This window comes from Bubalus kerabau, chromosome 9 (assembly GCF_029407905.1).
Source record: "Bubalus kerabau isolate K-KA32 ecotype Philippines breed swamp buffalo chromosome 9, PCC_UOA_SB_1v2, whole genome shotgun sequence".
NCBI lineage: Eukaryota > Metazoa > Chordata > Mammalia > Artiodactyla > Bovidae > Bubalus > Bubalus kerabau.
Window position 1 is genome coordinate 52,962,718 of NC_073632.1, and position 25,786 is coordinate 52,988,503.

At 34.6% G+C, this 25,786-nt stretch overlaps 1 protein-coding gene across 5 annotated transcripts in view; it reads right to left on the bottom strand.

Moving 5' to 3' along the window:
* LIN28B (lin-28 homolog B) overlaps nt 1-25,786 on the bottom strand; it is a 143,563-nt gene that overhangs the window by 107,205 nt on the left and 10,572 nt on the right. For 3 of the 5 annotated variants that reach the window (XM_055535340.1, XM_055535337.1, XM_055535338.1), the window contains exon 3: nt 18,790-18,977. In XM_055535340.1, coding sequence (XP_055391315.1) covers nt 18,790-18,977 — 188 coding nt within the window. Of the gene's footprint in view, nt 1-18,789; nt 18,978-19,804; nt 19,943-25,786 lie in introns of those variants that run through there. The other 2 variants (XM_055535341.1, XM_055535339.1) reach the window with 1 other exon arrangement.

A 25,786-nucleotide genomic window follows, 5' to 3' on the forward strand; every position in this document is an offset into this window, starting at 1 on the left:
AATGAGTAAAGATACATGGGTGATAACTAACAAATATGTGAATGAGCAAATAATGAATCAATCGCTGTTGAGAAACAAACATATAAAGAGGGTACAATAAAGCCTATTTCCTTTCATATTAAGTGAAAATTAATATAGGTTCCTTTAATATAGGTTTTTAATTCCTATAGTGCCAGACAGACCTAAAGTATATCTGCCACTGAAATCTACATCATCACGTAATCTTCTGAGCATAAAAAAGGAATATATACTTTTGTGCATCTTTGAAACCAATTTGGGAATTTCAAGTTGAGAGTGGCTCCAGGGAACTCCCTATGTCATATATAAAAATTTTCAAACTCAAAATAAGGACAGTTTTTACCTTTGACTATCTGCATTAATTTTCCTACCAAGAATGTTTATTTACTTTTTGCTCTGTGGCCAAACATCTTCCTTTCTAAAAGAAATAAAAACTCACCTTCTCTCAACTGCATATAACACTAACAAGGTACTTAATATGCTTTTGTTATATATATAGATTCATCAAAGCTTGTACAAACTGATAAATTTTAATAATGATTCTTTCATGGAATTTTACTTAAAAAATTTAAGATACTAAATTACAGAATTTCAAATAATATATTTTAAAATGAGGTCATCTCTAAATATAATTAACAGAATTGAATTCCATATCAGCTAGGAGAAAAAAATATTAACTTGCCTATAAAACTGAAAACTAGTCAACCATTTAATAAAGACCTTCTAAATTTTTATACAAAATAAACAGAACATACCAATACTTTCTATATTTAGCATGCAAAAATTAAGACATATTAATATAACGTATTAATATAATGCCATTGATTTTTTATTGAATTTTCCCAGATGACAAAATTTTCTATATTAATTTATAAATTTATTTTCCTATTATAGTTTAATTAGTTTAAAATTTCTCTAAATTGGCAATAATTTGACAATTGAAAGTTATTTTCCCCATTTGCCAAAAAAAAAAAAATTTTTTTTTTTGGTAAATAGCATAAAAAAAAATAAATGAAAGGTAAGCAGTGCTTAGCTCTGGATGGTGGGATAATGGGTAATTCTTATTATACTTTCCTTTGTCTAAATTTCCTATAGTCAATATATACGACATTTATCATCAGAATGATATAATATGACATTCTGAAAATAAAATGTTAGAATGTTTGATACTTAGCTTTCAGTTCACACGGTTATATAAATATGAATTTATTGGTCTTATCCCAAATGTTCAGGCCCTCTAAAATCATTTAGCCTAATTCTGTATAAACAAAAGACTACAGATAATAATTATGAAATGTTAGATATTTAGTAAAGCACTTAACAAAGTAATTTAATCAGAGGTTCTCAAATAGGGGCAATTTTGTCCTCCAGGAGACATTTGGCAATGATGAGAGATGTTTTTGGTTAACGCAACTGGGGAGGTGTGTTCCTGGTATCTAGTGGATAGAGGTCAGAGATATTGCTACATACTCTATAAAGCAAAGGATAACCTCTCACAACGAAGAATTATCTGGTCCCAAAGCTCCAACTTGGCCCAAAGTGCTAAGATTGAGAAATCCTGCTGTGAATCATTAACCTCTACTCCTCTTTATTAAGAATAATACTCTATGTACCTCAAAGTATAATTAATTCAGACTTACAGCCATCATCTCATATGTGTTATTTTTTTTTCTTTTCTCCCAAAATAAAACCTTTTTTAATGCACATGTGCCAATTCTCCTGAGATTGTTTTCCAGAGTTCAAATATCACTATGGAATTTCTTAGAGATGCCATATTTTGTACTGAGTATTGTTAGTCTATGTCCCTATTTTTAACAATGAAAACAGAAGATAAAAAAGAGGCAGAGGAATAAGAGTTAGTGCATGAAAAAGGTATTTTTGTTCTTCTTCTTCTGCTCATTGCTATATCTCACATACTAGGTGTTCAATCTGTTGAATGAACTGATGGAGCTAAGTCCTGATGAAGACTGCCTACCACCAAGTCCCCTCTGGAAAGCGATCTACTTGCAGAAGCTCACCAATGGAAGAAAGACCTCAACATCACATCTTCAGTCAGTCAGTTCAGTCGCTCAGTCGTGTCCGACTCTTTGCAACCCCATGAATCACAGCACGCCAGGCCTCCCTGTCTATCACCAACTCCCGGAGTTTACCCAAACTCATGTCCATCGAGTTGGTGATGCCATCCAGCCATCTCATCTTTTGTTGTCCCCTTCTCCTCCTGCCCCCAATCCCTCCCAGCATCAGGGTCTTTTCCAATGAGTCAACTCTTTGCATGAGGTGGCCAAAGTATTGGAGTTTCAGCTTCAGCATCAGCCCCTCCAATGAATACCCAGGACTGATCTCCTCTAGGATGGACTGGATGGACCTCCTTGTGTCCAAGGGACTCTCAAGAGTCTTCTCCAACACCACAGTTCAAAAGCATAGATTCTTCAGTGGTCAGCTTTCTTCACAGTTCAACTCTCACATCCATACATGACCACTGGAAAAACCACAGGCTTGACTTACGCCTGTCTAATTCCAAGGCTTCTTTCTCTGATTTGCCTAACTTTCAGGTCTTTGCTCTTTTCAGTATGGAACCTAGGTAGCTAATCAAGGCTGGGTTCTGATCATTAAGATCTCAAGTACAGATGATAGGAAATTGTGTGAGATTTTGAGATTATAAAAGCAGCAACAACAATTACTGGTTGGACATGAAGGATAAAGAAGAGACGTGAGTCAGAAATGACACTAACTTTTCTTAGGCAACTAAAGCACTTTGGTGAATGTTTGCGATCAGATCAGATCACATCAGTCGCTCAGTCGTGTCCGACTCTTTGCTACCCCTGAATCGCAGCACGCCAGGCCTCCCTGTCCATCACCAACTCCCGGAGTTCACTGAGACTCACGTCCATCGAGTCAGTGATGCCATCCAGCCGTCTCATAGGGAGAAGTGAAAAGGTATGTCCTCCAGACTGGAAATCAGTATATATGAAAGGAATTGTCACAGATTTAAGTTTTACCCAAGGAAAAAGAATAAAGTTCAAGCTCTTTGGACTTAAATAGAAGATGAGACACGTAAGTCCTTCCCCTCCAATATACTGGAGACATTTTAGACTTAGCAATAAACTGTGGCAATAAATGCAGCACAGAAGACACCATCTTTTCTCCTAAAAAATAAAAGAGAGGGGCAGAAGCCCCAAGGTGTTCTGGGCCCACAAAAGCAGAGTTTAACATGTATAAATTGATGCAAAATGAACATGTTAGAGTGATATTAAAAGAGAAGCAAATATAAGTTGAACACTGCTGCTGCTAAATCACTTCAGTCGTGTCCAACTCTGTGCAACCCCATAAACGGAAGCCCACCAGGCTCCCCCGTCCCTGGGATTCTCCAGGCAAGAACACTGGAGTAGGTTGCCATTTCCTTCTGCAATGCATGAAAGTGAAAAGTGAAAGTGAAGTCGCTCAGTCGTGTCCGACTCTTAGCGACCCCATGGATTACAGCCCACCAGGCTCCTCCATCCATGGGATTTTCCAGGCAAGAGTGCTGGAGTGGGGTGCCATTGCCTTCTCCGAAGTTGAACACTAGGTTTTCTTAAAGAAGAGTTTACATATGGTTTCTTGAATAACATCCGTATCTTTTATTCAATGGAAGATAGGGGGAATGTTCCTAATGTATTATACTTTTTTAATGTTCAAGAAATATTTTTGTGTATGAATTATGAAAAGCATTATACTGCACAAAATACAAAATTTGGTAGGACAATTCCACTCAAGAGTTTACAATTTAGTCAGAGACACAACAAAATTTAACAGAAGACAATCTATGACAGAGTTTTGAAGTTTATAAGAAGTAAGCAAGCAATTGTAGCTAGAATGATGAGGAAAGTCTTCAGGCAAAGAAGGATCTGAATTTGGGGCTGGATTTTCAAAGACGGCAAGAATTTTCAAAGGTGAATGTAGGAAGGAATCTAGGGGAAAGACAGTATTGTCTGTGCCAAGAGGAAGAGACAAAGACATATAGGCTATGTTGTGACTTGACAAAGACAACAATTTAAATAAGTATGACAAGAAAGACTGTAAAAGTAGATTCAATCAGGTCATGAAGAGTTAGAATGCCTGGCTAAAAAATCTAAATTCTATTTAAAAACAAATAGCCAATGAAGCTTTGGGGGGCGGGAGTCCTTTAAAGAAATTCATAAATAGCAATGTTTAAGGTGAGGACCAATGGATAAACCTGCCTAATCTCTAGCTGGCCCACCCAGGCCTGAGAGTTTCATCCTTCAGCACAGTTCCACCTTGCCCTTTGCCTATTCCTTCCACCCAGCAAGCATCTGGCACCCTACCTGCACACTGGCCTGTAGAGGTTCTTTCACTTGTCATCTCTACACAAGTATGATGTGAAATGCCCTCCCAGGCTACCAAGTTCCTATGTATTTCCACAGCAAATCTCAAATGTCCTCTTCTTTCATCAAACTTTTCTCACTACTAAAAGCATAGGCAATGCCTTAATGCTCTTATCTTAGCACTTATCACTCTGTGGTAACCACTGGTCACATACACAACACACACATACACACACATGCCACTAACTGCAAGCTTCTTAAAGACAGGGACAGGATATTACTGATCTTTTAATCCTTACACATTGTAAAGCTAATGTTCATTTTCCCTCCTGCCTCTCTATATTATTCTCCCTTCCTCTGTTGGAGTATTCTTTTCCTTATTCATTATCTATTAATTTTTCTACTCTCATTACAAATTTACTACCCCAAAGTAGTCATCCTGACCCTGAAACTAGGTTAGAGCCCTCACAATTATATACTCACAGGACCATGTACCTTTTCTTCAAGGCACTCATTGTGGTTTTTATTTTACTTTCATTTATGTGGTCTGATTGTCTGTCACCCCTACTGTTCTTTAAACTCGTGAAGTCAGAATCAGAATCCCTGTCTGCTTGTGGCTCACAATTGAAACTGAAGTACTTAGCATAAGATAAGCACATCAATATAAAATTAAAACACCTAAAAATGTGGCTGGAACCCAGAGAGTCAAGAGCACTGCTCTGGAGTCATACTGCTGGCTCAATTGTGTAAATTAGGCAATTCTAATTCTAAGAGCATTGTTTTCATCTGTAAATATGAGACAATAATAGTAACTATCTTTCAGACTTGAGAATATTTAATGGCTGTAAAATGCTTAGTATGGTACCTTGCACATGCAAACACTATAAAATTACATGATACTATTATCGTTCTGTTGTTATTGATGTCATAATCACTGTCATTGCTACCATACTGATTGGCTGAAGGTGCATGGTCTCTTGTGTTGGCCGAATAGAAACCTTGATACAGGGGAGTCTGGATGATGGGAAGACAGGATCAAATGATGGTAAACTGGGGTCTATCCCCAGGGAATGGTAGTAGTGGGAACTTAGCATCAGCAGTGGCTATAACAAACTAAATACAAATGTCTGTTGATCTGGAGAGGGGCTAGACTAACAGGAATATATGATTATATTCTGTCTTTTTCAAGTTATTCTACCAAAATTTTACTTATACTCATCATTTTTACATTATTTGAAATATGCATGAAATTTTACTTTTATATTTGCCCTTTCAGTAAACAACATTCAAAATTTTCAAACATCTTTGATTTATTCTATAAAAAGTATTATACAATATTATTTATTATTTATTTTTATCTTTCAGACATGAACTATGACTTCTAAAATCCTCTTTAAGTTCATTGTGAGATTCCATGGCCATACTGCTTAATTTTTTCAAAGGGTCAAAAGTATGAGACTTAAACACAGGTGGAGCTAAGAAAAGGGACTGCCCTTTAAGATGAAGAAATGCTGGCCCAAGTATCTATAGCACAAAGAAACTTGGGCCTTTCAGCAAGCTTATGCCAAAATTTACGGTGTTTACCCTACTAAATCTGCATTTCTTTACTCATCCTGAAACCAACAAAAAAAGCACTTTATGAACAATCTAAGGAAGTAGACAATTAAAACATTTCTAGATCTATCAGTATCAGTATTTTCACTGTTAGCCTACTCTATGAGTCAGTCTGTGGTTTAAAAAGCCTTCTAAGCAAAAATGTGCTAGACATACAAACATTATCTTTAGATGACAACTTACATTGAGTGAAACATTTCATATATACTTTCTTTACGAAATCTAGGAAAATACTTCAAATAATCATTAAGTGTTGAGAAACGTTAAAATTACCTAACCACTCATGGTTTTCATTCAGAACTCACTCTCCTCTTCAAAGTTAGGAAAACCATTGGCAACACCCTTTAGAAACAGCATAAAAGATTTAATCGAAGCTAAGAAAGAAAAGTGGTGAAGGACTAAATTTGACTTTGCTAATGCCTGAAACAGACGAAGTTGACTTCTTTTTTCATAACACCACAATATCCAGCTGTACCAAAAATGTATTCTAAATGAATGTAAAGTAAATTTGATAAACTCTAATTAATCTGTTTTTAACCTCTTCTCAACTACACGCTTGTGCAAGGGATGATACTTCTGCTAAAGACAGACACTTTCTGCTGAGTGATTGCTTTTCCTGGTATCTCTAGAGCCAGGGCCCCAGGCTTCCTTCCCGAAGGGGAGTGGGGGAGGGGAAAAAAGGGAGGCGGACACTAAAGACAGACCACTTAAAGCAGTAATAATTCCTGGTAGCAGATCAAATGATAATGTTGGGCAGGGAATATTTTGGGACAACATAATACTTTAATAACTGGAGTAATTTCTTTTTTCAATTTACAGCTAAAAATGGAAATCTATACATGCATATCAAAATAATGAATTCTATTCTGTCAAAATCTTACTCTGAGAACATTATCCTATGTCTTAAGAGATATTCAAAAAAATCGTTTGAATTTTGTAAATTTGAATAATTGAATACATGTTCAACACTGAATCTCATAGCGCATTATGGATTACCTTTAGGAATATTAATGACTTAATAGTGACCAGATACTTTAAAAATAAAGGCAGAGAATCAGGAAAAGTGGTCAATAACTAACAAGACAACTTCCCTAAGGTTACATACTAAGACTTTTTTATATTAGAATATCTTTAAAAGAAAATACCTTTAAGAACGTGTACTGAAACAAATGTCCCTGTTTACTTGCAACTTCAGATATTTCAACAATTTGAAAAATCATTTCCCATTTACTATAAAGTTTATTTTAGGAGAAAAAGTCCAGAAATCAAGTGATTCATCAATCATATATTTACAATAACCCTCATGAAAACATGTAGCAATATCCCAGGTGGTATTACTCCCCACAAATAAACCTTGTATTAATACTTCTGACTGAACATGAAGAGACTTAGAGTCATCTAATTTCATTTAAAAATGACTTTTCTCCACACAAGTTAAAGAAAACTTTAGCAGGAGGAAAATAAATGATAAAGGGAAAAGCAACCAACTTTTCACTTTCTGATATCAAAGTTTAAAAAAACCATGTTACACAGAAAAACCTGGTAGTAATCTTTTTTAACTAGTCTTTATTTCTTAATCTTTTATGTTAAATTCAGAGTGACACTAAGATACTAAATGGGTTATTTCAACCAAAAAATGCCAGTACTAATTCAAATACTTAAAACTAGATTGCTGGTGTTTTATGAATATTTTGTTCTCCAAAGAGTAAATAAAGGAGTATCACAAATTTGAAATATTTAGTATCTTAAATCTTTTCTAAATGGAAAATTTTAGTGGCAATTTATAAACATTAAATAAAATATCAATAAATATTTAAAAGTAACGTTAATGAAATAATTGGAAGTTCAAATATTCAATTGTAAAACACATGCAAAATAAATCACTTACTATGAATTTTAATCCCAATGAAAACATGGACTAGCACATTACTGACTTCAAACTAGATCCTGGTTATTTACAAATTAATAACCCAGTATTATTAAACTTAAGTAGCTTTTCTACATAACTTGGCAAAATTTTCATATTAAAAAATCTTATCTAACCAAGTAACTTTGGATAATAGCAAAAATCATAGCATTAAATATCATTGCCTTTTTTTAATCTATTAGACCATGACAAAATGTAAGAAAAATGCTTTTATCTTACACTAAGAACATATTTTATTGAAACACATTTTAAATAAAAATGCATACAGGATTTTAAAACACAGAAGCATTCTTCTTAGAAGTCTTAAAAATACTTATTTGCAGGGAAATAGCACTCTCAAAGAACATTATATTTTAAAAATACTTCAGAACTACTGTTTTAAAAATATTTATTATTTGAGGACAGCTCTACTGTTTACTAAAATATATTTTAAAGGTTTGGGAAAACAGCTTAAAACTGGTTTAAAACAATTTTAAAGATTAAAAATTTAATAGTAAATTGTAACATCATGACTAAATCACCAAATTGAGACTTAACATCAGCATAAATACTCGAAGAGCTGGATAGCATTTTCCAACAGCTAGCTACACTGCTTATTATTATAGAGAGGTGAGAGAAAAGAAGAGCAAAAAGAAATATACCCAATTAGTTCCTTCTTGTATTTACACATTTCTTTTTTGCTATCAGCAAATTTTCCTTGCTAAAATCATCCCAAATACCACTCCTACTTTTTTCACCCTGAGTTCTGAGAAATAAGCTACAGTTTAGAAACCTCAAACAATGCTACAAGATAACTGACAGAAAAATGAGTAAACTAAGCAATTACCATGATATAGATAAAAAGATCAGTATTATTTTTTAAATCTATTTAGTTATCTTTTTGGCTTCCTAAAAAACTGCATGGATGTAAAATAAGGTATAGTTATTAAAAATAAATATTTTAATACATAAACACAGGAATTAAATAAGGGGGAATTAAATAAGTATTTCAATAAATACTTCACATAACCTTTGATATCTTATGTATTTTGAGATTCATTTCAACTCTGTAACTAACTAATAGGGAAGTCACATGACTTACACAATGAGAAAGAAAGAACAGTTTTCTTTCCTTTCCTTTCCTTTCTACAGGAAGAAACAAAAGCTCGGTATTAGCTATCCAAGGCCAATGGGTGGGGCCTGCAAACCAAAAAGCTGTAATGGATTGAGGTTAATCTTAATGGACGCCCACTCTAACCTTCTGAAAGCATCAAAAATGTGAAAACTGCAACCAGCACTTGCGTAAAATAACACATATTTAATGTAAATTAGGTTTTTACAACTAGGAAATTCTACGGATACTGAAACACAATTCAGTTTATAAACAACGGTGCTGTTTTGTTGGGATAAAATCACCTAACTGTGATTCCCTACACAGATACACACACCATCCCCCCACTGACACACAGATACTTCACAAGCTTCTTGAATAAATAGGAGTATCCAATGTCCAGGGTGATGGGTGGTCCTGAGGTCTTGAACCAGAGCTGTATACTTTTAAGGGATGCTGAGATAAGAACAAAGTGTTTTGTGTTTGTTTAAACCTGGGTCTATATTTAAAGTCTTTACACCATTATTGATACAGTTCATAAACTTGTGCTATAATTGATTCTGGCAAATTTTAAGTGTCAGCATACATGCTAGAAATTAAGCACTTGAAAACAAAATACTTTGGTGCTTTTTATAGATCTAATTCAAATTAACTAATTTAATTCACTTAACAGTAATTACTACATTTCAAGGGTGTTAAATCTCAACCTGAGATATAATATTATATATCATACTTTCACTACCAAGAGGATACTTTTCTGGTGTCTTTCAATGAAATAGCATGCATTTAAACAAAATTATGTACATCAAATAAGCTGTAATGCCATGAAAAACTTCAAAAAAAGTGAAATTAACCCATGTGGATTCACAATCAAGCATCAATTATTAGGCATATTTTCATTCTCCAGACTTTATTATAAGTCTAATATAAAGAGATTTTTTTGCTGAGCAGAAAGGCAGGATTTACAAGTGGCCCAAGGAAAAGATAAGCAATGAATAGTTCTGACCCTGGCTTCTCTGGCTTGATCAAGTGGGTCTGCAACCTGAGCCAAAGGGCGCAAATTCCTCCCCATTCAAAATTCTTCAATGGCATGGGGGAGGAAACAGTGAAAGGGGCAAACATGCAAATCCAACTGTCCTGAGATTTAGTATTCAACTAAAAATTTTAATTAGAGAGCTAAAAAAAAAAGTGAGGTCAAGACTGTGATTACGTTTCTGACTCATAGTTTAACCAATCTTAAAAAGAGAAGCTTTCTGTTTTTTGTTAAAACTGAAAAAGATTTATTCATTTATCTTTTTAAATGTATGGCTTATACTTAACTGTGTTAGGTACGCATCTCTTGTATCATTTAATCTATTTAAAGGAGTTGCTGAAAAGTGGAATTAGTTTCCAAGCACCAGTGTTGCCATATTGTAAGCAAAATGATGTGTTATAAAAATCTGAGCTTCAGAGAAAAGTTGATGGGATTCATTCCAAGCTTTACAACACATCAATGATCTATTAAGTATTTAAAGTGATATAACCTGTGTTGTCAGACTTCTGTTACAGACTGAATTAAAGATAAAGATAATTCATTTGAAAGAAAACATGTTAGGATAAAAAAAATTTAGTAGCTAGGAACATTCTAGTCTCTATCAATAATGACTTAGAGAACTGCTTACAAAGCTTAAGAAATCTTCATGAACAGATGAAGGCCAAAGTACAATTAATTTGAAATTTACAAGGAGTATTTATATAATATAGAATAAAACAATAAATATTTTAGCTATTAACAAACATAAAAGATTGTAAAATAGAAGCTACCTTTAAGATTAACAAAGGTAATAAATTTCAGTGGGGTTTGATTTTTAGGTGTCTTATAACAAAAGTTGGTAAAAATTAAGCATATTATTAATAGCACAATAAAATAACCTGATTCTCAGCAACACTAAAAATAGTTTAGTTTCTATACATGAAATCTTAAAACTATATAAGACTTAATGAGAATGACTGTGAGAAATCATTGCATTTAGTTCAGAAGTTTAAAAACATTTTTTTCATCATAATTATCCCCAAATTACGGGTAGAGGAGCACAATTAAACTTTGTAAAAAGAAAGTGAATAATACATGGGAAAATGAGTCTCTGCTCCATACAGTGTATGAAAGAATGTGAATTAATTGGAAAAATCTTATTAAGAAGTTTGCTAAAAGGAAGAAAATAGGAAGAACATACAGCAATCTGGAGAGCAAAACTCTTATTAAGTCTTTACACTTAGTATGTGATCAGTTAAAAAAATAGTTGAATAGATAAATTACTGAACCATAAGTTTTTCTCAGAGTAACCATTTTCTTAAAAGTTAATACTTGGATACAGCCATCTTGCTGATTTAAAACTCTAAGAATATCTATACAAAAACTCAGTTGAGAAAGAAATCCATTAAATTTCGGATAAGAAATATGAATATCAATAAGCTTAATTATGTCCTTTAGGCAAGCAGTTTATGTGTGTGAAAAAGTACCATTAGGATAAATGAAATTAAGATTGAAGATTGGTGAAATGTATACTAATTAATCTTACTTTGACAAGCACAGAAAACTACTGGTGGGGAAAAGGTCATTGGCAAGCAGAAATAAACAAAAACAAAGAACATAAAATAAGGGTGGAATGTACTTCATAAAGGATACTGGATTGTTGCTTATAGTTAAAGACACAAAGTTAAAAGAAAACAGGGTAGTTAACTAGTTAATATGACATCGATATCATACAGGACAACGGAGCCTTTCTTCTTCAAGGATGACTACAAATGGGCACAAGGGATCTTTTTGGGGTGATGAAATGTTCTGTATCATGATGGTGGTGGTGGTTACACAATGTGTAAAAACTCATCTCATTTTATACTTAACTTTGGTGAACTGTATCTATATAAATTATACCTCAATTAAGTTGACAAGGCAAAAAATAATTGACACGAGCTTAGTATCTTTTGAAAATTGTGACAATGATTTGGTGAAAGTGTTACTAAAAATACAGGGCTTGAAATAAAGACTAAAACTAAATCTGGATCATTAGAATTCTTAAATGACTTTCATGTATGCTACCTCAGTTGACCCCTACCCCACCCCTCAAAAAGAGAGACCAAAATTATTATTGGCACATTTTACCTATGAGAATACTGATGCTCCTTGGAAGCAACTAGCCAAAAGAAAGAACTCCACCAAGTGGCACAGCCAAACTCAAACCTTCCTTTCTGGTATTTTCTCCCTCATTCTACCACATGACATCTCCTTTGTAATAACTATGTACAAACACTGCTGGGTCCTTACGATCTGCCCAGCTCTGTGTTTAATGCTTTACATGTGTAATAACATTTAATCCTCATAATAACCCTATACAAAGAGGCTACGTTCTTGTCCCTTCCTTTCTAAGATACTGAAATACTGACAAGGTAACTTACTTGCCCTACAAACATAATAAACTGGGATTTGAACACTGATCTATTTGACCAGACTCTATACCACTGTATCTGATGAGGATTAAATAATTATTAATAGAGCAATAGGTATTAAATTATCACAATAGGTCTATTGAAGACAATATTTCATATCTTCCCCTTAGCTTACACTGAAGAATATACAAACTAAATATGTATACCTGAATACACAGGTAAAACCTCAGAATACAACAAACCATTAGCAGTAAAACAAAAACATCACAAAATTACGTCCAAGTCTCAGTTTATATAACTGATGTGTTAAACAATATTAAACCATACTGTATGCCATAAAATTATAATAATAAGACATAGTTCACTGTCATTAAAATTAAGCTATAATATTATGCAATACATTTTGTCTAATTTGACAGAGAGCACATAGGAGATACCAATTTAATTTTCGACCACAAATATATACTATGAGTTACATACCATATATATAACTTACTCAAGATTTTATCGTGGCAAAGACTAGTTTACATTTTAGTTTATTTAGTCAACACATACTTGCTAGGCAGTTTATACAACAGAGCTCTAGTCTTCAAAACCCACTGAAAGTTAGGTATTTTCATTCCAATTTAAGGTTGATTATAGAAAGAAATATAAGACTAAAGCTACCAATTATCTATACAAGTTATTTGAGACAGCATTTCTAAACTGTCAAAATTTAGATATAGGAAGGGGGGCAATCATCAGATAATCTTCTAATTTATTGCCAGATAGAAGATAAGATTAATCCTGATGTATCAAAATACAACACAATCAACACTTTTGTTACTCAATTGATACTCTTCAAAAAGTCATTTCTACATGTACTCCCACTGATCTACAATTTGTTTTTTAACATATTACTGCTATCAATTTGTCTGATTATTAGAAAATGTTATCAAATTAGAGAAGAATACAAATAATTTGTTTCATATAGACTGTATGTTACAATGCCATACTACATATTTAAAGTAAAAATTTTCCAGTTTCATTAGTCAGAAATACCCTTACTTTACTTATTGAGGTTATACTTGGTTTAGAAATAAAAACTACAGTACATCATATTTTTAACTAGTAAATTTAATACCCAATACCAATAAAACTGCTCAGTTAAGATATACAAAACTATCTGCAATAGAAATTACATAATTTCTGAACAGGAAGATAATTCAAATTCAAACCCTTATTATGGTTTCTTGGTGTCAAAAGCAACAAAATTTACAACAAAGGACCTAGCATGTTGAGGGCAGGTAACAAAACAAGTTTTTAATTTCTTAAGAAACCCAAGAACTCTGAGATGCGTTAAAGATAGGTTAAAAGATTTTATGCTACACTTGTAAGTGGCTTGCAACTTACATATTTGTTTAAAAAAACAATTCTTCAATTTATCACCTTCATTTGCTGTGAATGGTCTTTTTAAAAAAGGAGAATCAAAAATAAGAGGGAAATATTTAAGAGTTACAGCAATACTACTTAAAATGAGGAGGAAAGACAATGTCTTAATTATGTACACAATTCACATTTTATGTTTAAACCAAATAAGACTATCACTTTAGAAGTATAAAAGGTCCTGAAGATGGATCACCATTTTCAGAAGGAAAGTACCCAGTATCTTTTAAAATAATTAAAGCCTGATAAAATTTTTATTTAAATACCTTTAAATGTGACTTTATGATTAAATAACTTGAAAGCATTTCACTTGGGATTCTTTCGAATTGGTCACCTGGGAAATTTATCTGGAAAACTTGGTAGTTTTAGGAACCATTTTCAAAATGTTAACATGCATAACTCACTAACAAATCAGCTATAACTGTTACATGATCACATTTTAAATTTCCAAGATTTCAATCTAAATATATGTATTTTTTTACAGTGACATTTATCAACAGCACCAAGGATAAAAATAATCATATGTATTCTGAGTTTGGAAAATGTTTTCATACTAAACTATAACAAAAGTGATATGGCTAATAAATTAATAATTAACTATTATGAAAAACCCTTAAACATGAGCACATTGTAGTAAATTAACTCTCATAACTGTGTAGCTAATTAATGTTAAAAACACAGAGACATGAACCCTGTCCTGTCAACTGAACTTCAATTTTTATATATTAAATATTAGCAATCTCCAAATATTTTTACATCCTATACTGTAATAATTACTCTTATTTCTTCTATTTCCATTATTCTTTGAAATGTTTTTGAGCAAAGTAATAAAAGGAACATAAAATATATAAAATCTTTGTAATACAGGCATTTGTATTCTCCATAAACATCAAACTAAAAATCAGAAATAGAAAGCGTAAGAAAACATCAATAGTTAAAAGGTAAATAAAGACTTCTAAACCAAATTAAAATACTATTGAAGACAACTAAGATAATAGCTAAATGATGGTCATTTTTGAAAAAACTTCTTCCATAAATTGTGAAGCAAATATTTATGTTAAAAATTCTTTGTATCCTAGTTGATGGCTAACACTCCCAAATATATAACTCAGCAAGAAAATATTATTATGCAAATGAGCTGTAGAGAGGGTAATAAGGAGAATGGATTCTATCCTTCCTCTGGACAAAACAAAGTTCAAATGATCATTTTATCTTATCAGTTGAGGTAATGACTTTAAAAATAAATGTAAAAATCTACATAAAGAAAAAGTTACATAATAACATCAACAGGTAGTTATTGAGTAATACTGCCCTTCTTCATAAAGGATCTAGTATTTAATTACCATGTGATTCATTTAAAAATATCATCACATATTAAGTCCTATTAAAAGATTACAATATTTCAGAAAGTTGACAGAGACCTTTCCAGGTAATTTAAACATGTTACTCTACAATCTAACTGTGAGTGCAGATTTTAAAAAATTTATTAATAATAATAAACTGATAAGAGTATTAATTATTAGCACTTACATAACTTGAAATAACCTGAGTAGGAAGCAGTACTTACATATCTGTATTAACCATCTATATTCTTCCTTCAGTTGAGAGACAAAATTCTGTTTTGCACTGTTTGCTTAAGTAAGAAATTTCTACAAATTTATACTATTTACAAACTATGTCATTATCAAAAATTTTAAGGAACATCTTAAAACGATGACAAAATTCACAAATATAACATTTATACCTGTTTGTTAAGTTTTAAAAAATACTGAATGCTATCAATGTTTCACTATTAACATGTGTCAAAATACATCTATTCATTACAAATCCATAAAAATACGATTATTTAAATCACCAGTTAATATCAGGAAGTCCAATGAAGACAGTCATTTTAAACCAATGGTCACATACCATGTTCAAACAGCAGTCTCATTATATTTATCAACAAGTCTGAAGATAGAGAAAAGACAGTACCTAAGTCTTGGGTTTATTTTTTAGGACTTGGTGACATTATAGAAACTGAATCAAAGTTTGACTGTATTGTTGCCAATAAATTTTAAACAGAATTATGTAACCAAAAATGTCCAGCTCTATTTTAAGAATACATTCATATATTCTCTTAATTTTCATAGCAACTTAATGCTTTTGATGTGCAGTTCTTTGCAGTCAATATTTTTAAAGGAGAAAAAAATATCCTGGGTGCTTTGGCATGAATTTTTAAATATTATTTTAAAGTAACTAAAATCATTTTTTTATTTCCCCATATACTCTTAAAAACAGGTTTCAGAATACTTTTTTAAAACTCCAGTAACACATGTACTTCTAAACAGTCCAAAAAACTCCACTCCATTATTTCATATATTTAAAATAATAATTAGATGCCACCGCAGTTAAACATTTAAAATTCCTAATTATCTATGATGCCTTTTCATTACAAAATAATATATATATAATGGGGAAAATCTAATTTATAATTATACATAAAATCTAGTATGCTTTCAAAAATGCCCATACAGTAAAAATGGCAGCTAAGAAATAATTTTTTAAATGTCTTAAAAACTTTTATGTAATCGTCATGAAACACAATCTGATTTTGTAAAGTGATGCTCACATGATACCTGCACACATCATTATGGCCATCAAATTGTTACTTGCAGTTGCATTGCTGAAATCAGTGGAATTCTGCCTTCCTCAAAATAATTATTCATGAGTTACATGCAATTTATATGTTACCAATATAAAACAGAAATCCCTTCACCTAGGCATCAAAGTCAAGAAGAAACAAAACCAGAAACAATAACAAAGAAACTGATTCAAAATAATTTTCCCTGGAGAAAAATAAATATATTTTAAAACACAAATACTGTAATCATTAAAAAAGACTCTTAAATATCACTTTTTAATTTTAAATTTAAAGATTATTACTGCCCTGATTTTTCTTACATCACAAAAATACTAATACTTGAGTTTTATTGACTTTTACATACTTTTTCCTAAGAATATATCTAGGCTGTTCTTATGAACAATACACATATATTTGAGACATTTTTTAAATCACATATATCATTTTAATACTCTTCTTTAGTAAATACATGATGTGTAACAGAAGATTAAAGTAAGTCTAATATGAATAATCTATGTTGTACTCTAGAAACTGTTCACTATTTATTTAAAAAAAAAAAAAAAACTTTTTCAGCAATACAGCATTTCTTAATTTGGTAGATATAGAAATGCTTATCAACATATAACCATGAAATAGCTTAAAACTGGATGACTCATTGTTCTAAACAATATCAGTTAATAAAATGTCTAATAATTGAATATATTAAAAGGTAAACATAGAAAACCAATTGTAACAAGGTGTGATAAGACAAAGAAGAAAAGGGCTATTTTTTTTCATTCATCTATAAAACAAATTTATGAGATTGTAAAGAACAATTTAACAACCTAAAGAAGGTTCAAAGAGGGGAAAGCCAGAGCCTGAGAGAAAATGGATTTGTCAATGATTTCAGTCATTCTGTGTAGGGAGGAGAAAAGCAGAAAATGTGGCTTCATTCTGACATATAAAATAGGAGGCATAAAATCCAGTAGCCTGTCTGTGGACTTCTATTTATGTATTTAAACCCTGTTTCAATTCACAGATTATGCTGATCCTTCCACATGTAAACAGCCAATAATGATAGCCAGGCCTTTAGGAAAGGAAAACACACCACACAGCAAGGTCAGGAAGCTACCAAGCACAGGACAACAGATCAAAACAAAATGGTTTCATATGTTTCTATTGTTTATATACTTAATTTGAAGATGATATTCCTTAGGGAGAAAAAGAGGTTGTAAATTATTACCAGGAACATGCAACATACTATCAATCAAAACATAATTTTTTGCAAATACACTATTTCCTGCATATATCTATGTTAGTGAACCTGTAGGACTGATATCCATGCATTCAATTCTTTTTAACTCAGATGTCAAGCTAAAATAAACCTTTTTAGTCTTAAATCCCTTTACTTCGAATAATTCTTTACAGATCATTTATATTTCTCCAACTTCTTTGGATTAAATAATCAAGCCTGCAAACTTGTAGATAACTTTTTTTACTATGAAGAGAAGAGTGAAAGGGGAAGACCTATTCATTTTCTTGTTTCCGGATAAAATTTCGAAAATGAGAAGAAAAGACATCATATTTGGTATTTAAGCATCTTTTAAAATTACAACACAATATAAGCAACGGTGGAAATTTGTCCCAAGTAGCCAACTAGTACATTTTAAACACACAAACTAGAGCCGCCACTGGCCACATGTTTTTTTTGAGTTCAGTCTCTTAAAGAGACAGTATCCTTGGATCTATGCCCTACACGGAGCACGTTTCTAAAATGTTTGATTACCAAAAATCCTCTCCTGCATTTCTTCATATCCATACTAGATCAACAATGTCCGACTTTATTTTACTGTGAAATCAAATTATTTTAACTTGAATCTACAAATGACTACAGGCAAATATAAAATAATTGGAGAAGCTACCGTGATTAGAGGCGTCTAAAGTAAGGGTACCTAGAGATTCTTATAGTAAAAAATTGGCGGTTTTTTTTTTTTTAACTTAGTATGATCACCGTTTCTTAATTCATTTCCCACTCATTTCCCAGACACAAACCACATAATATTGTAACCAGTTAACACCTGAAGCTACACTACGAAAATTTCGCTGTGCAAAGAGGGGAAATTACTGAAGTCAACCAGCACCCAGAACTGAAATTTCAAAGATTTGATTTTCTGTTTAGGAAAAGACACGCAGGAAAAAGCCCATGCACATACCCTAAAAACTGCAATCACTCGTGATTTTAAAGAAGATTTTGAAGGACACACTATTATAAGTCAGTTGACAAAACTACCGGTCAGCTCCTCCACAGAGAAACAAGTAAAGACGGGAAGCAAAAAACAAACAAAAAAACCACAGTCTGGCTTACTTGGTGTACAAATACATCGACTGGAATATCCAAGGGGCTTCCCTCTCGGCTTATCATGGAGATGAATCCAAATCCCATTCGCACGTTGAACCACTTGCAGTGGCCAGTTCCGTGCAAAACCTGGGATTCGTCCTCTGCCTGCTCTGGCAGCTTCCCGGGCTCTTCTCCACCACCTTTGCCTGCCCCGCCTGAGTAGAACAGGACAAAAAAGTCAGTTAGTCAGTAGTCCCAAACAGTTCATTGAAGGGGCGGGGGGGCGGGGGGGGGGGCACTGCTTGGGAGTGGGGATCGGGGAGCGGAAATGGGGGGGGGGAGTTACTAAATGGCTGATTCCTTTTTTTCTGCAGAAAATAAATTAAAGGGTTAAAGGGGGAAACGGAGGAGGGAGGAAGCCACAATGTTCTATCGATCACAACTTCCACGTTTCTGTACATACGTGTACTTTTTCATTAAACTGTTTTTCAGCCATATATTACAGTACAGCATGCGATACTTTACTTGCACATTGCTGATTTAACATTGATCTCATTTATAAAAAGAAATTTTCAGCGAAACTAATTCTTTCCGGCATGCACGAGGAGGAAAGAAATCGTGAAGATGATTAGAACTAGTTAATGCACATGCGGCAGCATTGAATCCAGGGTTATTTGCAATGTGCATTCCCCTCCCCCCCAATAACTTTCAATTAAAGTTGGGGTGGAATGGGGGAGGGGGCAGGTGTATAAAAGTTTTCTCGGGCTCACTAACTGAAACTGCGCTTAATCACACTCAAACAATTCAAACAATAGCCCCCTGAAAGCTTTTCAAGTTGTGAATCAGTGTGGGCGGTACAAAACATTTTTGGAGATCTATAACAATAGGTTGCAGAAAGCCCCACTGCGCGACGGGGGGTGGGGGTATTGCTCAGTATTGGGGTAAAAAGGGGAAAGGGGGGACGGGCAAAGAAGGGTGGGAGAGGGGGAGGGGGAGAAGGAAGAGAGAAAATCACAGTAAAACAATAGAAAAGAAAATTAACCTTCGGCCATGTTGCCCCACGGGCCCTCTGCTCCAAACTCGTGAGATGAAAACTTTCCCTTTGGAACGGAGTGGTCTTCTGCATCAATCTAACATCTTGATTTTGTGCGATCACAAATTTAGCTCGCATGGTCTAATGTGCTTTCCCTCTTTTGATTTTTTTTTCCCTTCTCTCTCCAGTTTCTGGCCCCCTGAGCACACGTGACTTTGTCAATTACATGCTTTCTTGCTACTAATTTCACCTCGGATCCTTAAGGGGCTGGCAAGAGGAAGAGATAACCAATCGCCATTTCATCTATGCTGACATCAAAATAATTTATGAATGAACACGAAAAACTCAAACATGTTATCTTAAAGACAATTTGGGACGCTTCTTTACGATAAATCAGAATGCCGATTTCGTGCTTTTACTTAAACACAATGGAGGGTCCTTGTGAATCGTCGATTTAGAGAAACGGCACAGTCATATATGTGCACACGCGTGCCTTACACACAAGCCTGTCTAAATAATCTCATTTAGGGGGGAAAAGCCATTTAAATAAAGCAACCGATGTTATGCTCCCCTCCACCCCCCAAGAATTCAACTGATCGGTAACAACAAACCTGCTTAGGATGCAAATTTCACATTTAATTCAATTCTTAGAGGAAAATATGTAATTTACAAAGGATCTAATTGAACCTAATTACACATCCATGAAACTTTATATAATGGTAACCTACACTCACTGTAAGAGAAATGCACACAAGTACCTGATTGTGCCCTGAAATATTTTTCAAATTTAAAATAAAATCCTACCGGAAAAATCGCTATCACCTTCATGCAGTCAAATAGTGTTTAGGTTTACCGTTTCGGAACATTTTGGAGGGGGTTGGTAAGGAATTGTACTTCACAGGTTTCTCCGCCATCTCTTTCCGGGGGAGGAGATGTGATTAATGACTTCCTAAATAACAGCCCAGTTTTCCAGCCTAACATAGAGTGAACCTCAATCAGTGGCGATTGTTCCCCAAGAGCAAGGCGACGTATGTATAGGCAGGGAGGGGGAGGGGAGCGCCAGGCAGGCGAGGTGAAGAGGAGCCAGAGAAAGAGGTGGGGGAGAAACAGCAGGCGAGGGTGGGGGGAAGGGTGAAAAAGAGGGGCCAGTGGGAGGAAAAAGGTAAATTCACATCTTATTGACTGGACCCTGACATTTTAAAAGTGCACTACCAGTGGATACAAGAGTTGAATAAACGAAAATTTAATAATGGATTAGGCTCCTACCGTCCCTTCCACAGCCAGCACCCCAGTTTCAAAATGCTTATCCTTTTACCTTTCAGATTGTTACAAACGATTGCTGATTACTAGATGCTGACACCAATATTGCCTCCCTCATCGACTACTACAGTAAATACTACAGATCAACTGGAAATGCTTGATTTCCTTTAGAATATAAAATAACACCGGTTTGAAACATTTAAACGCACCACCACCCTTTCCCCACCCCACCCCCCATTTTCTTAAACAAGCAGTTTACCGAGAAACTGTACAGATACCACTTCCCTTCGGCAAAGCTACCGAGTTTACCCTCCCCCACCAAACCCGCAATCCACCTCCCCCCCCCCTCCAACACACTCCTAACTCTTAACACTGTTTCACACAAACTAAAACGTAGGGATTCTGAGTCCAAAAGCTTTGGAAAACCCACAGAATCCACCTATTTACACCTCCTCCCCATATTAAACAATGAAATGGACAATTATACTAATTAGTTCAGATCTGAAATAAATGGATGTATATAAATGTTATTTTCAGCTGTTTGTGGTAAAAGGCTTCATTGGAGACTGATGAATTTGAAAAGATTTTTCGTCTGTTTCTTTCTTTTGTTGTTTCTCAAGAAAAGGAGCAAAGCTATCTCATTTTATTTACTTTGGTGGAGAGGGGGAGATAACCATGTGCCAGCTGGTAGGGAGCAAAGAAAAAGTATAAAAATGCAAATTATTTTGCAAGAGTCCCAAAAGCTTTTAGCTCTTAAAAAAAAAATTGCTAACAAAACACTTATTTGGCATCACTTTATTAGAAATCAACTGATTACACTGACCTATAATGAAATAACTTTAACAATGGTACTCCAGGTTAAATGTTTTGAATAATAGGAAATACAAAAATTAATTTAAATCAATTGTGGGGGTTTTAATATTTTAAATGAATCACTTTTAAAAATCAACATCTGATAATAGAAATAACATGAAAAGTATTAACACAAATTGAGGAAATGTCACTATTTATGTAAAATTATCATAAAATTCACAGGCAGTGTAATTTAGTCACTTACACACATCTGATAAACAATATTTTGTTTGTTTTTAATCAGAAAATGGCCTAATCAGCATAAACTCAGAAACATGTAGGTGGGTTCTGAATTCTTATTTGTTCAATATGATGAAATTCAAACCTATAAATACATAGATGAAAAGTGGGAAATACCATAAGTGAGCCACATTGGATGATATGCGTTATGAGATTCAGTTTAGCCGGAATGGGGGCCTCCAGTATTAGTGGAATTAAGGTAGGGTTCACTGGACTGGTCACTGGTGTCAGAGGTTATCGACTCATTCATTTCCTGAGAGGGACATCGGCCTTTCAAGTCGCGTAGAAAGCTTTTTCCAACCGGGAACTTTGAGAAATCCTCTAACATTCATTCACAGAGAATTTAAGGCAAATGCATTTACATACCTGGGGGAGGGAGGGGGAGTGTGGAGAGTAAAAGAAAGGAGAGGAGGGGAGAGGAGAGGGAGAAGCAGGGAAGGGAATGGGTAGGGAGGGAAGAGAAAGGAGACAGTGACATAGAAAATACCAGTTTCCATTTCAGGGATATGGCACTGTCTTTGAAAATAGACTCATCTTTTCCTGCTCCCTGCCCTCAATCTTTTGAGCCTAAGGCCCTTGTTTAAAACTAACCATAATCTTTTTAAGCTCATAGAGTTCTTTCACCTAAAATGGTCCCTTGAATCTCCTAGAACGCTTTCCAATTTGTCACCTTCCTGAAGTCTTCTGGTTTTAATTTTTGTCTCATTTCCTACTTGTTTTTAGTGCCAGAAAGACCTGTGCTTGACTCAAAACTCATGTTTTATACTTGTGGAAGCCAAATGTTTCAGTAGCTTGATTTATCATACTTCTTTCAAAATGTCTTTAAAATGAGTTCAAGTAGCTACAAAGAATCCTCAATGCACTAGGGGTAAAAAAAAAAAAAAAAAAAAAAGGGAAATAACCTATTAAACCCCGTTGGTTATCACAATCTAAAATTTCTACAGTTATGAAACGAAATACACAATTTTTTCTTTCTTTTAAAAATTCCAACAGTACAATGCAAGGAGCCGAAAAAGGTTCCAGAGCCCACCGTTGTTGTTTTCAAGTAAAAGCAATGAGTGACTTCTATACAGCTGAAACAATGCTTCGGTTCTTCTTAAAACTAGGAGGGGCTGCGGCACCATGGCGAGCGGCTCCACCCGTGCTCCCCTCCCGGCAAATGAGGCCGGGGTCTGCAGCCCGCTCTGCCCTCGCAGCCGCGGAGCTTCACGCGCAGCCCCGCGCCCCAAGGTCGCCGAGACCCCCAGGTCAGCGGATCTGCCCCTTCCCTCCACCGCCCGCCCTTGCCACTTCCTCTCCCCTTTCTCTCTTCAGTCACCTTTTCCTTTATTCACCACATCACCACCTCAGTTCTAGAAGTTGAGCCCTTCCAAGAAGGGTGAGGATTTTTCACTAGTTAGGGTACTTTCACATTTGTCATTTTGTCCCAACCAAATGAACACCGAACAAAAGGAACCCTTGCCTCCACTGGGATGGAGGCAACGTTTGGCACAATCTGCTACCTTCACTGCATTTCCAGACATATATCATTTATAATCTGATCTCTTCATTTGTGATATGTCAAAGTCTCCGCAATCAGAAAAGTGAAGTCGGGGGGTGGGGGGCGGTTATCAGAAGCGGCCAAGAAAAGGAGCACCCCACCCCCTACTCCCTGACCAGGCCATGCCTAAAATGGAGCTGTCTTCAGACCCCTGGCGCCGCCGTCCTTTCGGGAAGCCACGAAAACGTCACCGTGCGCCTTTGGAGGGTCAAGAAAAGCCGTCTGTGGGGAAGACGGTGGGGGGCAAAGGGAGTGGAGGGCGACCAGGGGCGATTTTAGGGAACCCCTTCTCTGGCCGCGGCGTGAGGTTTCCCGCGCAAAAGCTGCGGACCCGCACGTCGGGCAAACTGTTGCCGATCCCTCCCACTGCGTTTCAGTAAACTCCTTTACCCGCAAGTAACTTTCTTGAAATTCTTACAATACGGAGTCAAATGAAAGGAGTGCCTCTGCTGTTGATCTTACAACAGAGGCACTTTAGAATATGGGGGCTATTTGTTTTTTTTTCCCCAAAGGGCACAATTCCGTTCTCATTTAATTTCCTTATCTGAAAGCAAAATGCTCTGTCTTAACACACTTGTTCCGATTTGGTAATTTTTACACAGCTATAAAAACCTCTTAAAATTTTTCCTTAAATATTTTAACATATTTCCCCAGGTATAATTAAATAAAATTACAGAAATACAGAAAACAATAGCATTTTAAGTTTGCCAGACAAATTGCCTCTATAGTTCAAGCATTGAACAACAATGCTTGAAAACAACCATTTACAAACGTTTTCTTCATTTTGGTTAGTTAAGTATTTAGAACAACAAAAGTATTTCAGAAAGGGGATATTATTTTAACACCATCCTTTTATAAAAGTTTATTTTTTAAAACGAATAGCAAAAAATCAGTTAGCATACTTCAACTGAAACAAAAAAATAAAAATTTTATCACTCCTCCCAAATATTTTCTGAATTGTCCTGAACAAACACTTGACTATGTAATTTTAATTATGACAGCAGTATGTTAGAGAAATCATTTAGTAATAAGCATTTAGAAATCATTTAGTAATAAGCATTTAGTTATTTTACCTTGCCCAGAATAGCACAAAATGAAGGTTGTGTTTTATTTGAAACGAGTCCCATGTTTTTCACCTGTACTACTTGAACAGTTATGCTTCATAATTTAAAGATCTTTTGCAATAAATATTGAGTCTACAGAAATGACACTAAATAATGTAAACATACAATTTTTTCCCCTCTGAAAGCAATGAATCAAAGTTTATTCTTTAAAACTTATCTCATCAAAACAAATAATTAAGAGTAGGGGCTGTTTCCTAGGTATTTCCTTTAATGTCTTCATTTTCAGTTTATTTAGGGGAAAAGGATAGGTAGGAGGAAAATGGAAAGGGAAAACACACTACAAGAGTAAAAGATGAGGCAAATGAGAAGAAATCTTCAGGCTTTAAAGATGTCTGTGTGAGAGGAAAATCTGTGGAGAAAAAGCATCCAGCTACAAACTGGAGGCCAGAGTTCTGGTCCCATTTAATGACCTTGTGACCTTGGATCATTAAGCTTCTCCAGCCCTCAGTTTCCTTACCTGCAAATTGAGGACCTTGGAGCAGTTGACATTCAAGTCTTAGGCATAAATGTAATCTCTGACAATAATCTTTATTTTGGGGAAAGTGCAACCTCTCCCTGGCCAAACCCTTTTTAATCACAAGGAAACACAGACATGAAACTTTATTGCACTCACTTAACACATTGGTGTTAACATTACTTCCAGCAGAAGAGAAAAGGGCCTCTGGACTGCCTCCAGCATGCCCCCAGAGGAAAACCACAATCCAGAGTAAGGGGAAACTAGTTGGTAAATTAATATATTGTGGCAACTTTTCAGAATCTTCTTTTTCATGGTACTCTTTAAAGCATCACCTCTATGTCAAAGGATTCACTCTAGAAAAAAAGTAAAGTGCTGTCAAAAGACAATGCCAATCAGTGGTCTACTCACTAAACCTTTTGATCCCTAATGCTTTCCTCTCTCTACCTACAATCCTGTATTTGATAAGCTTAATACTAGACTAATATCTTTTTACTTGTACTTATAAATGCTCATGAACT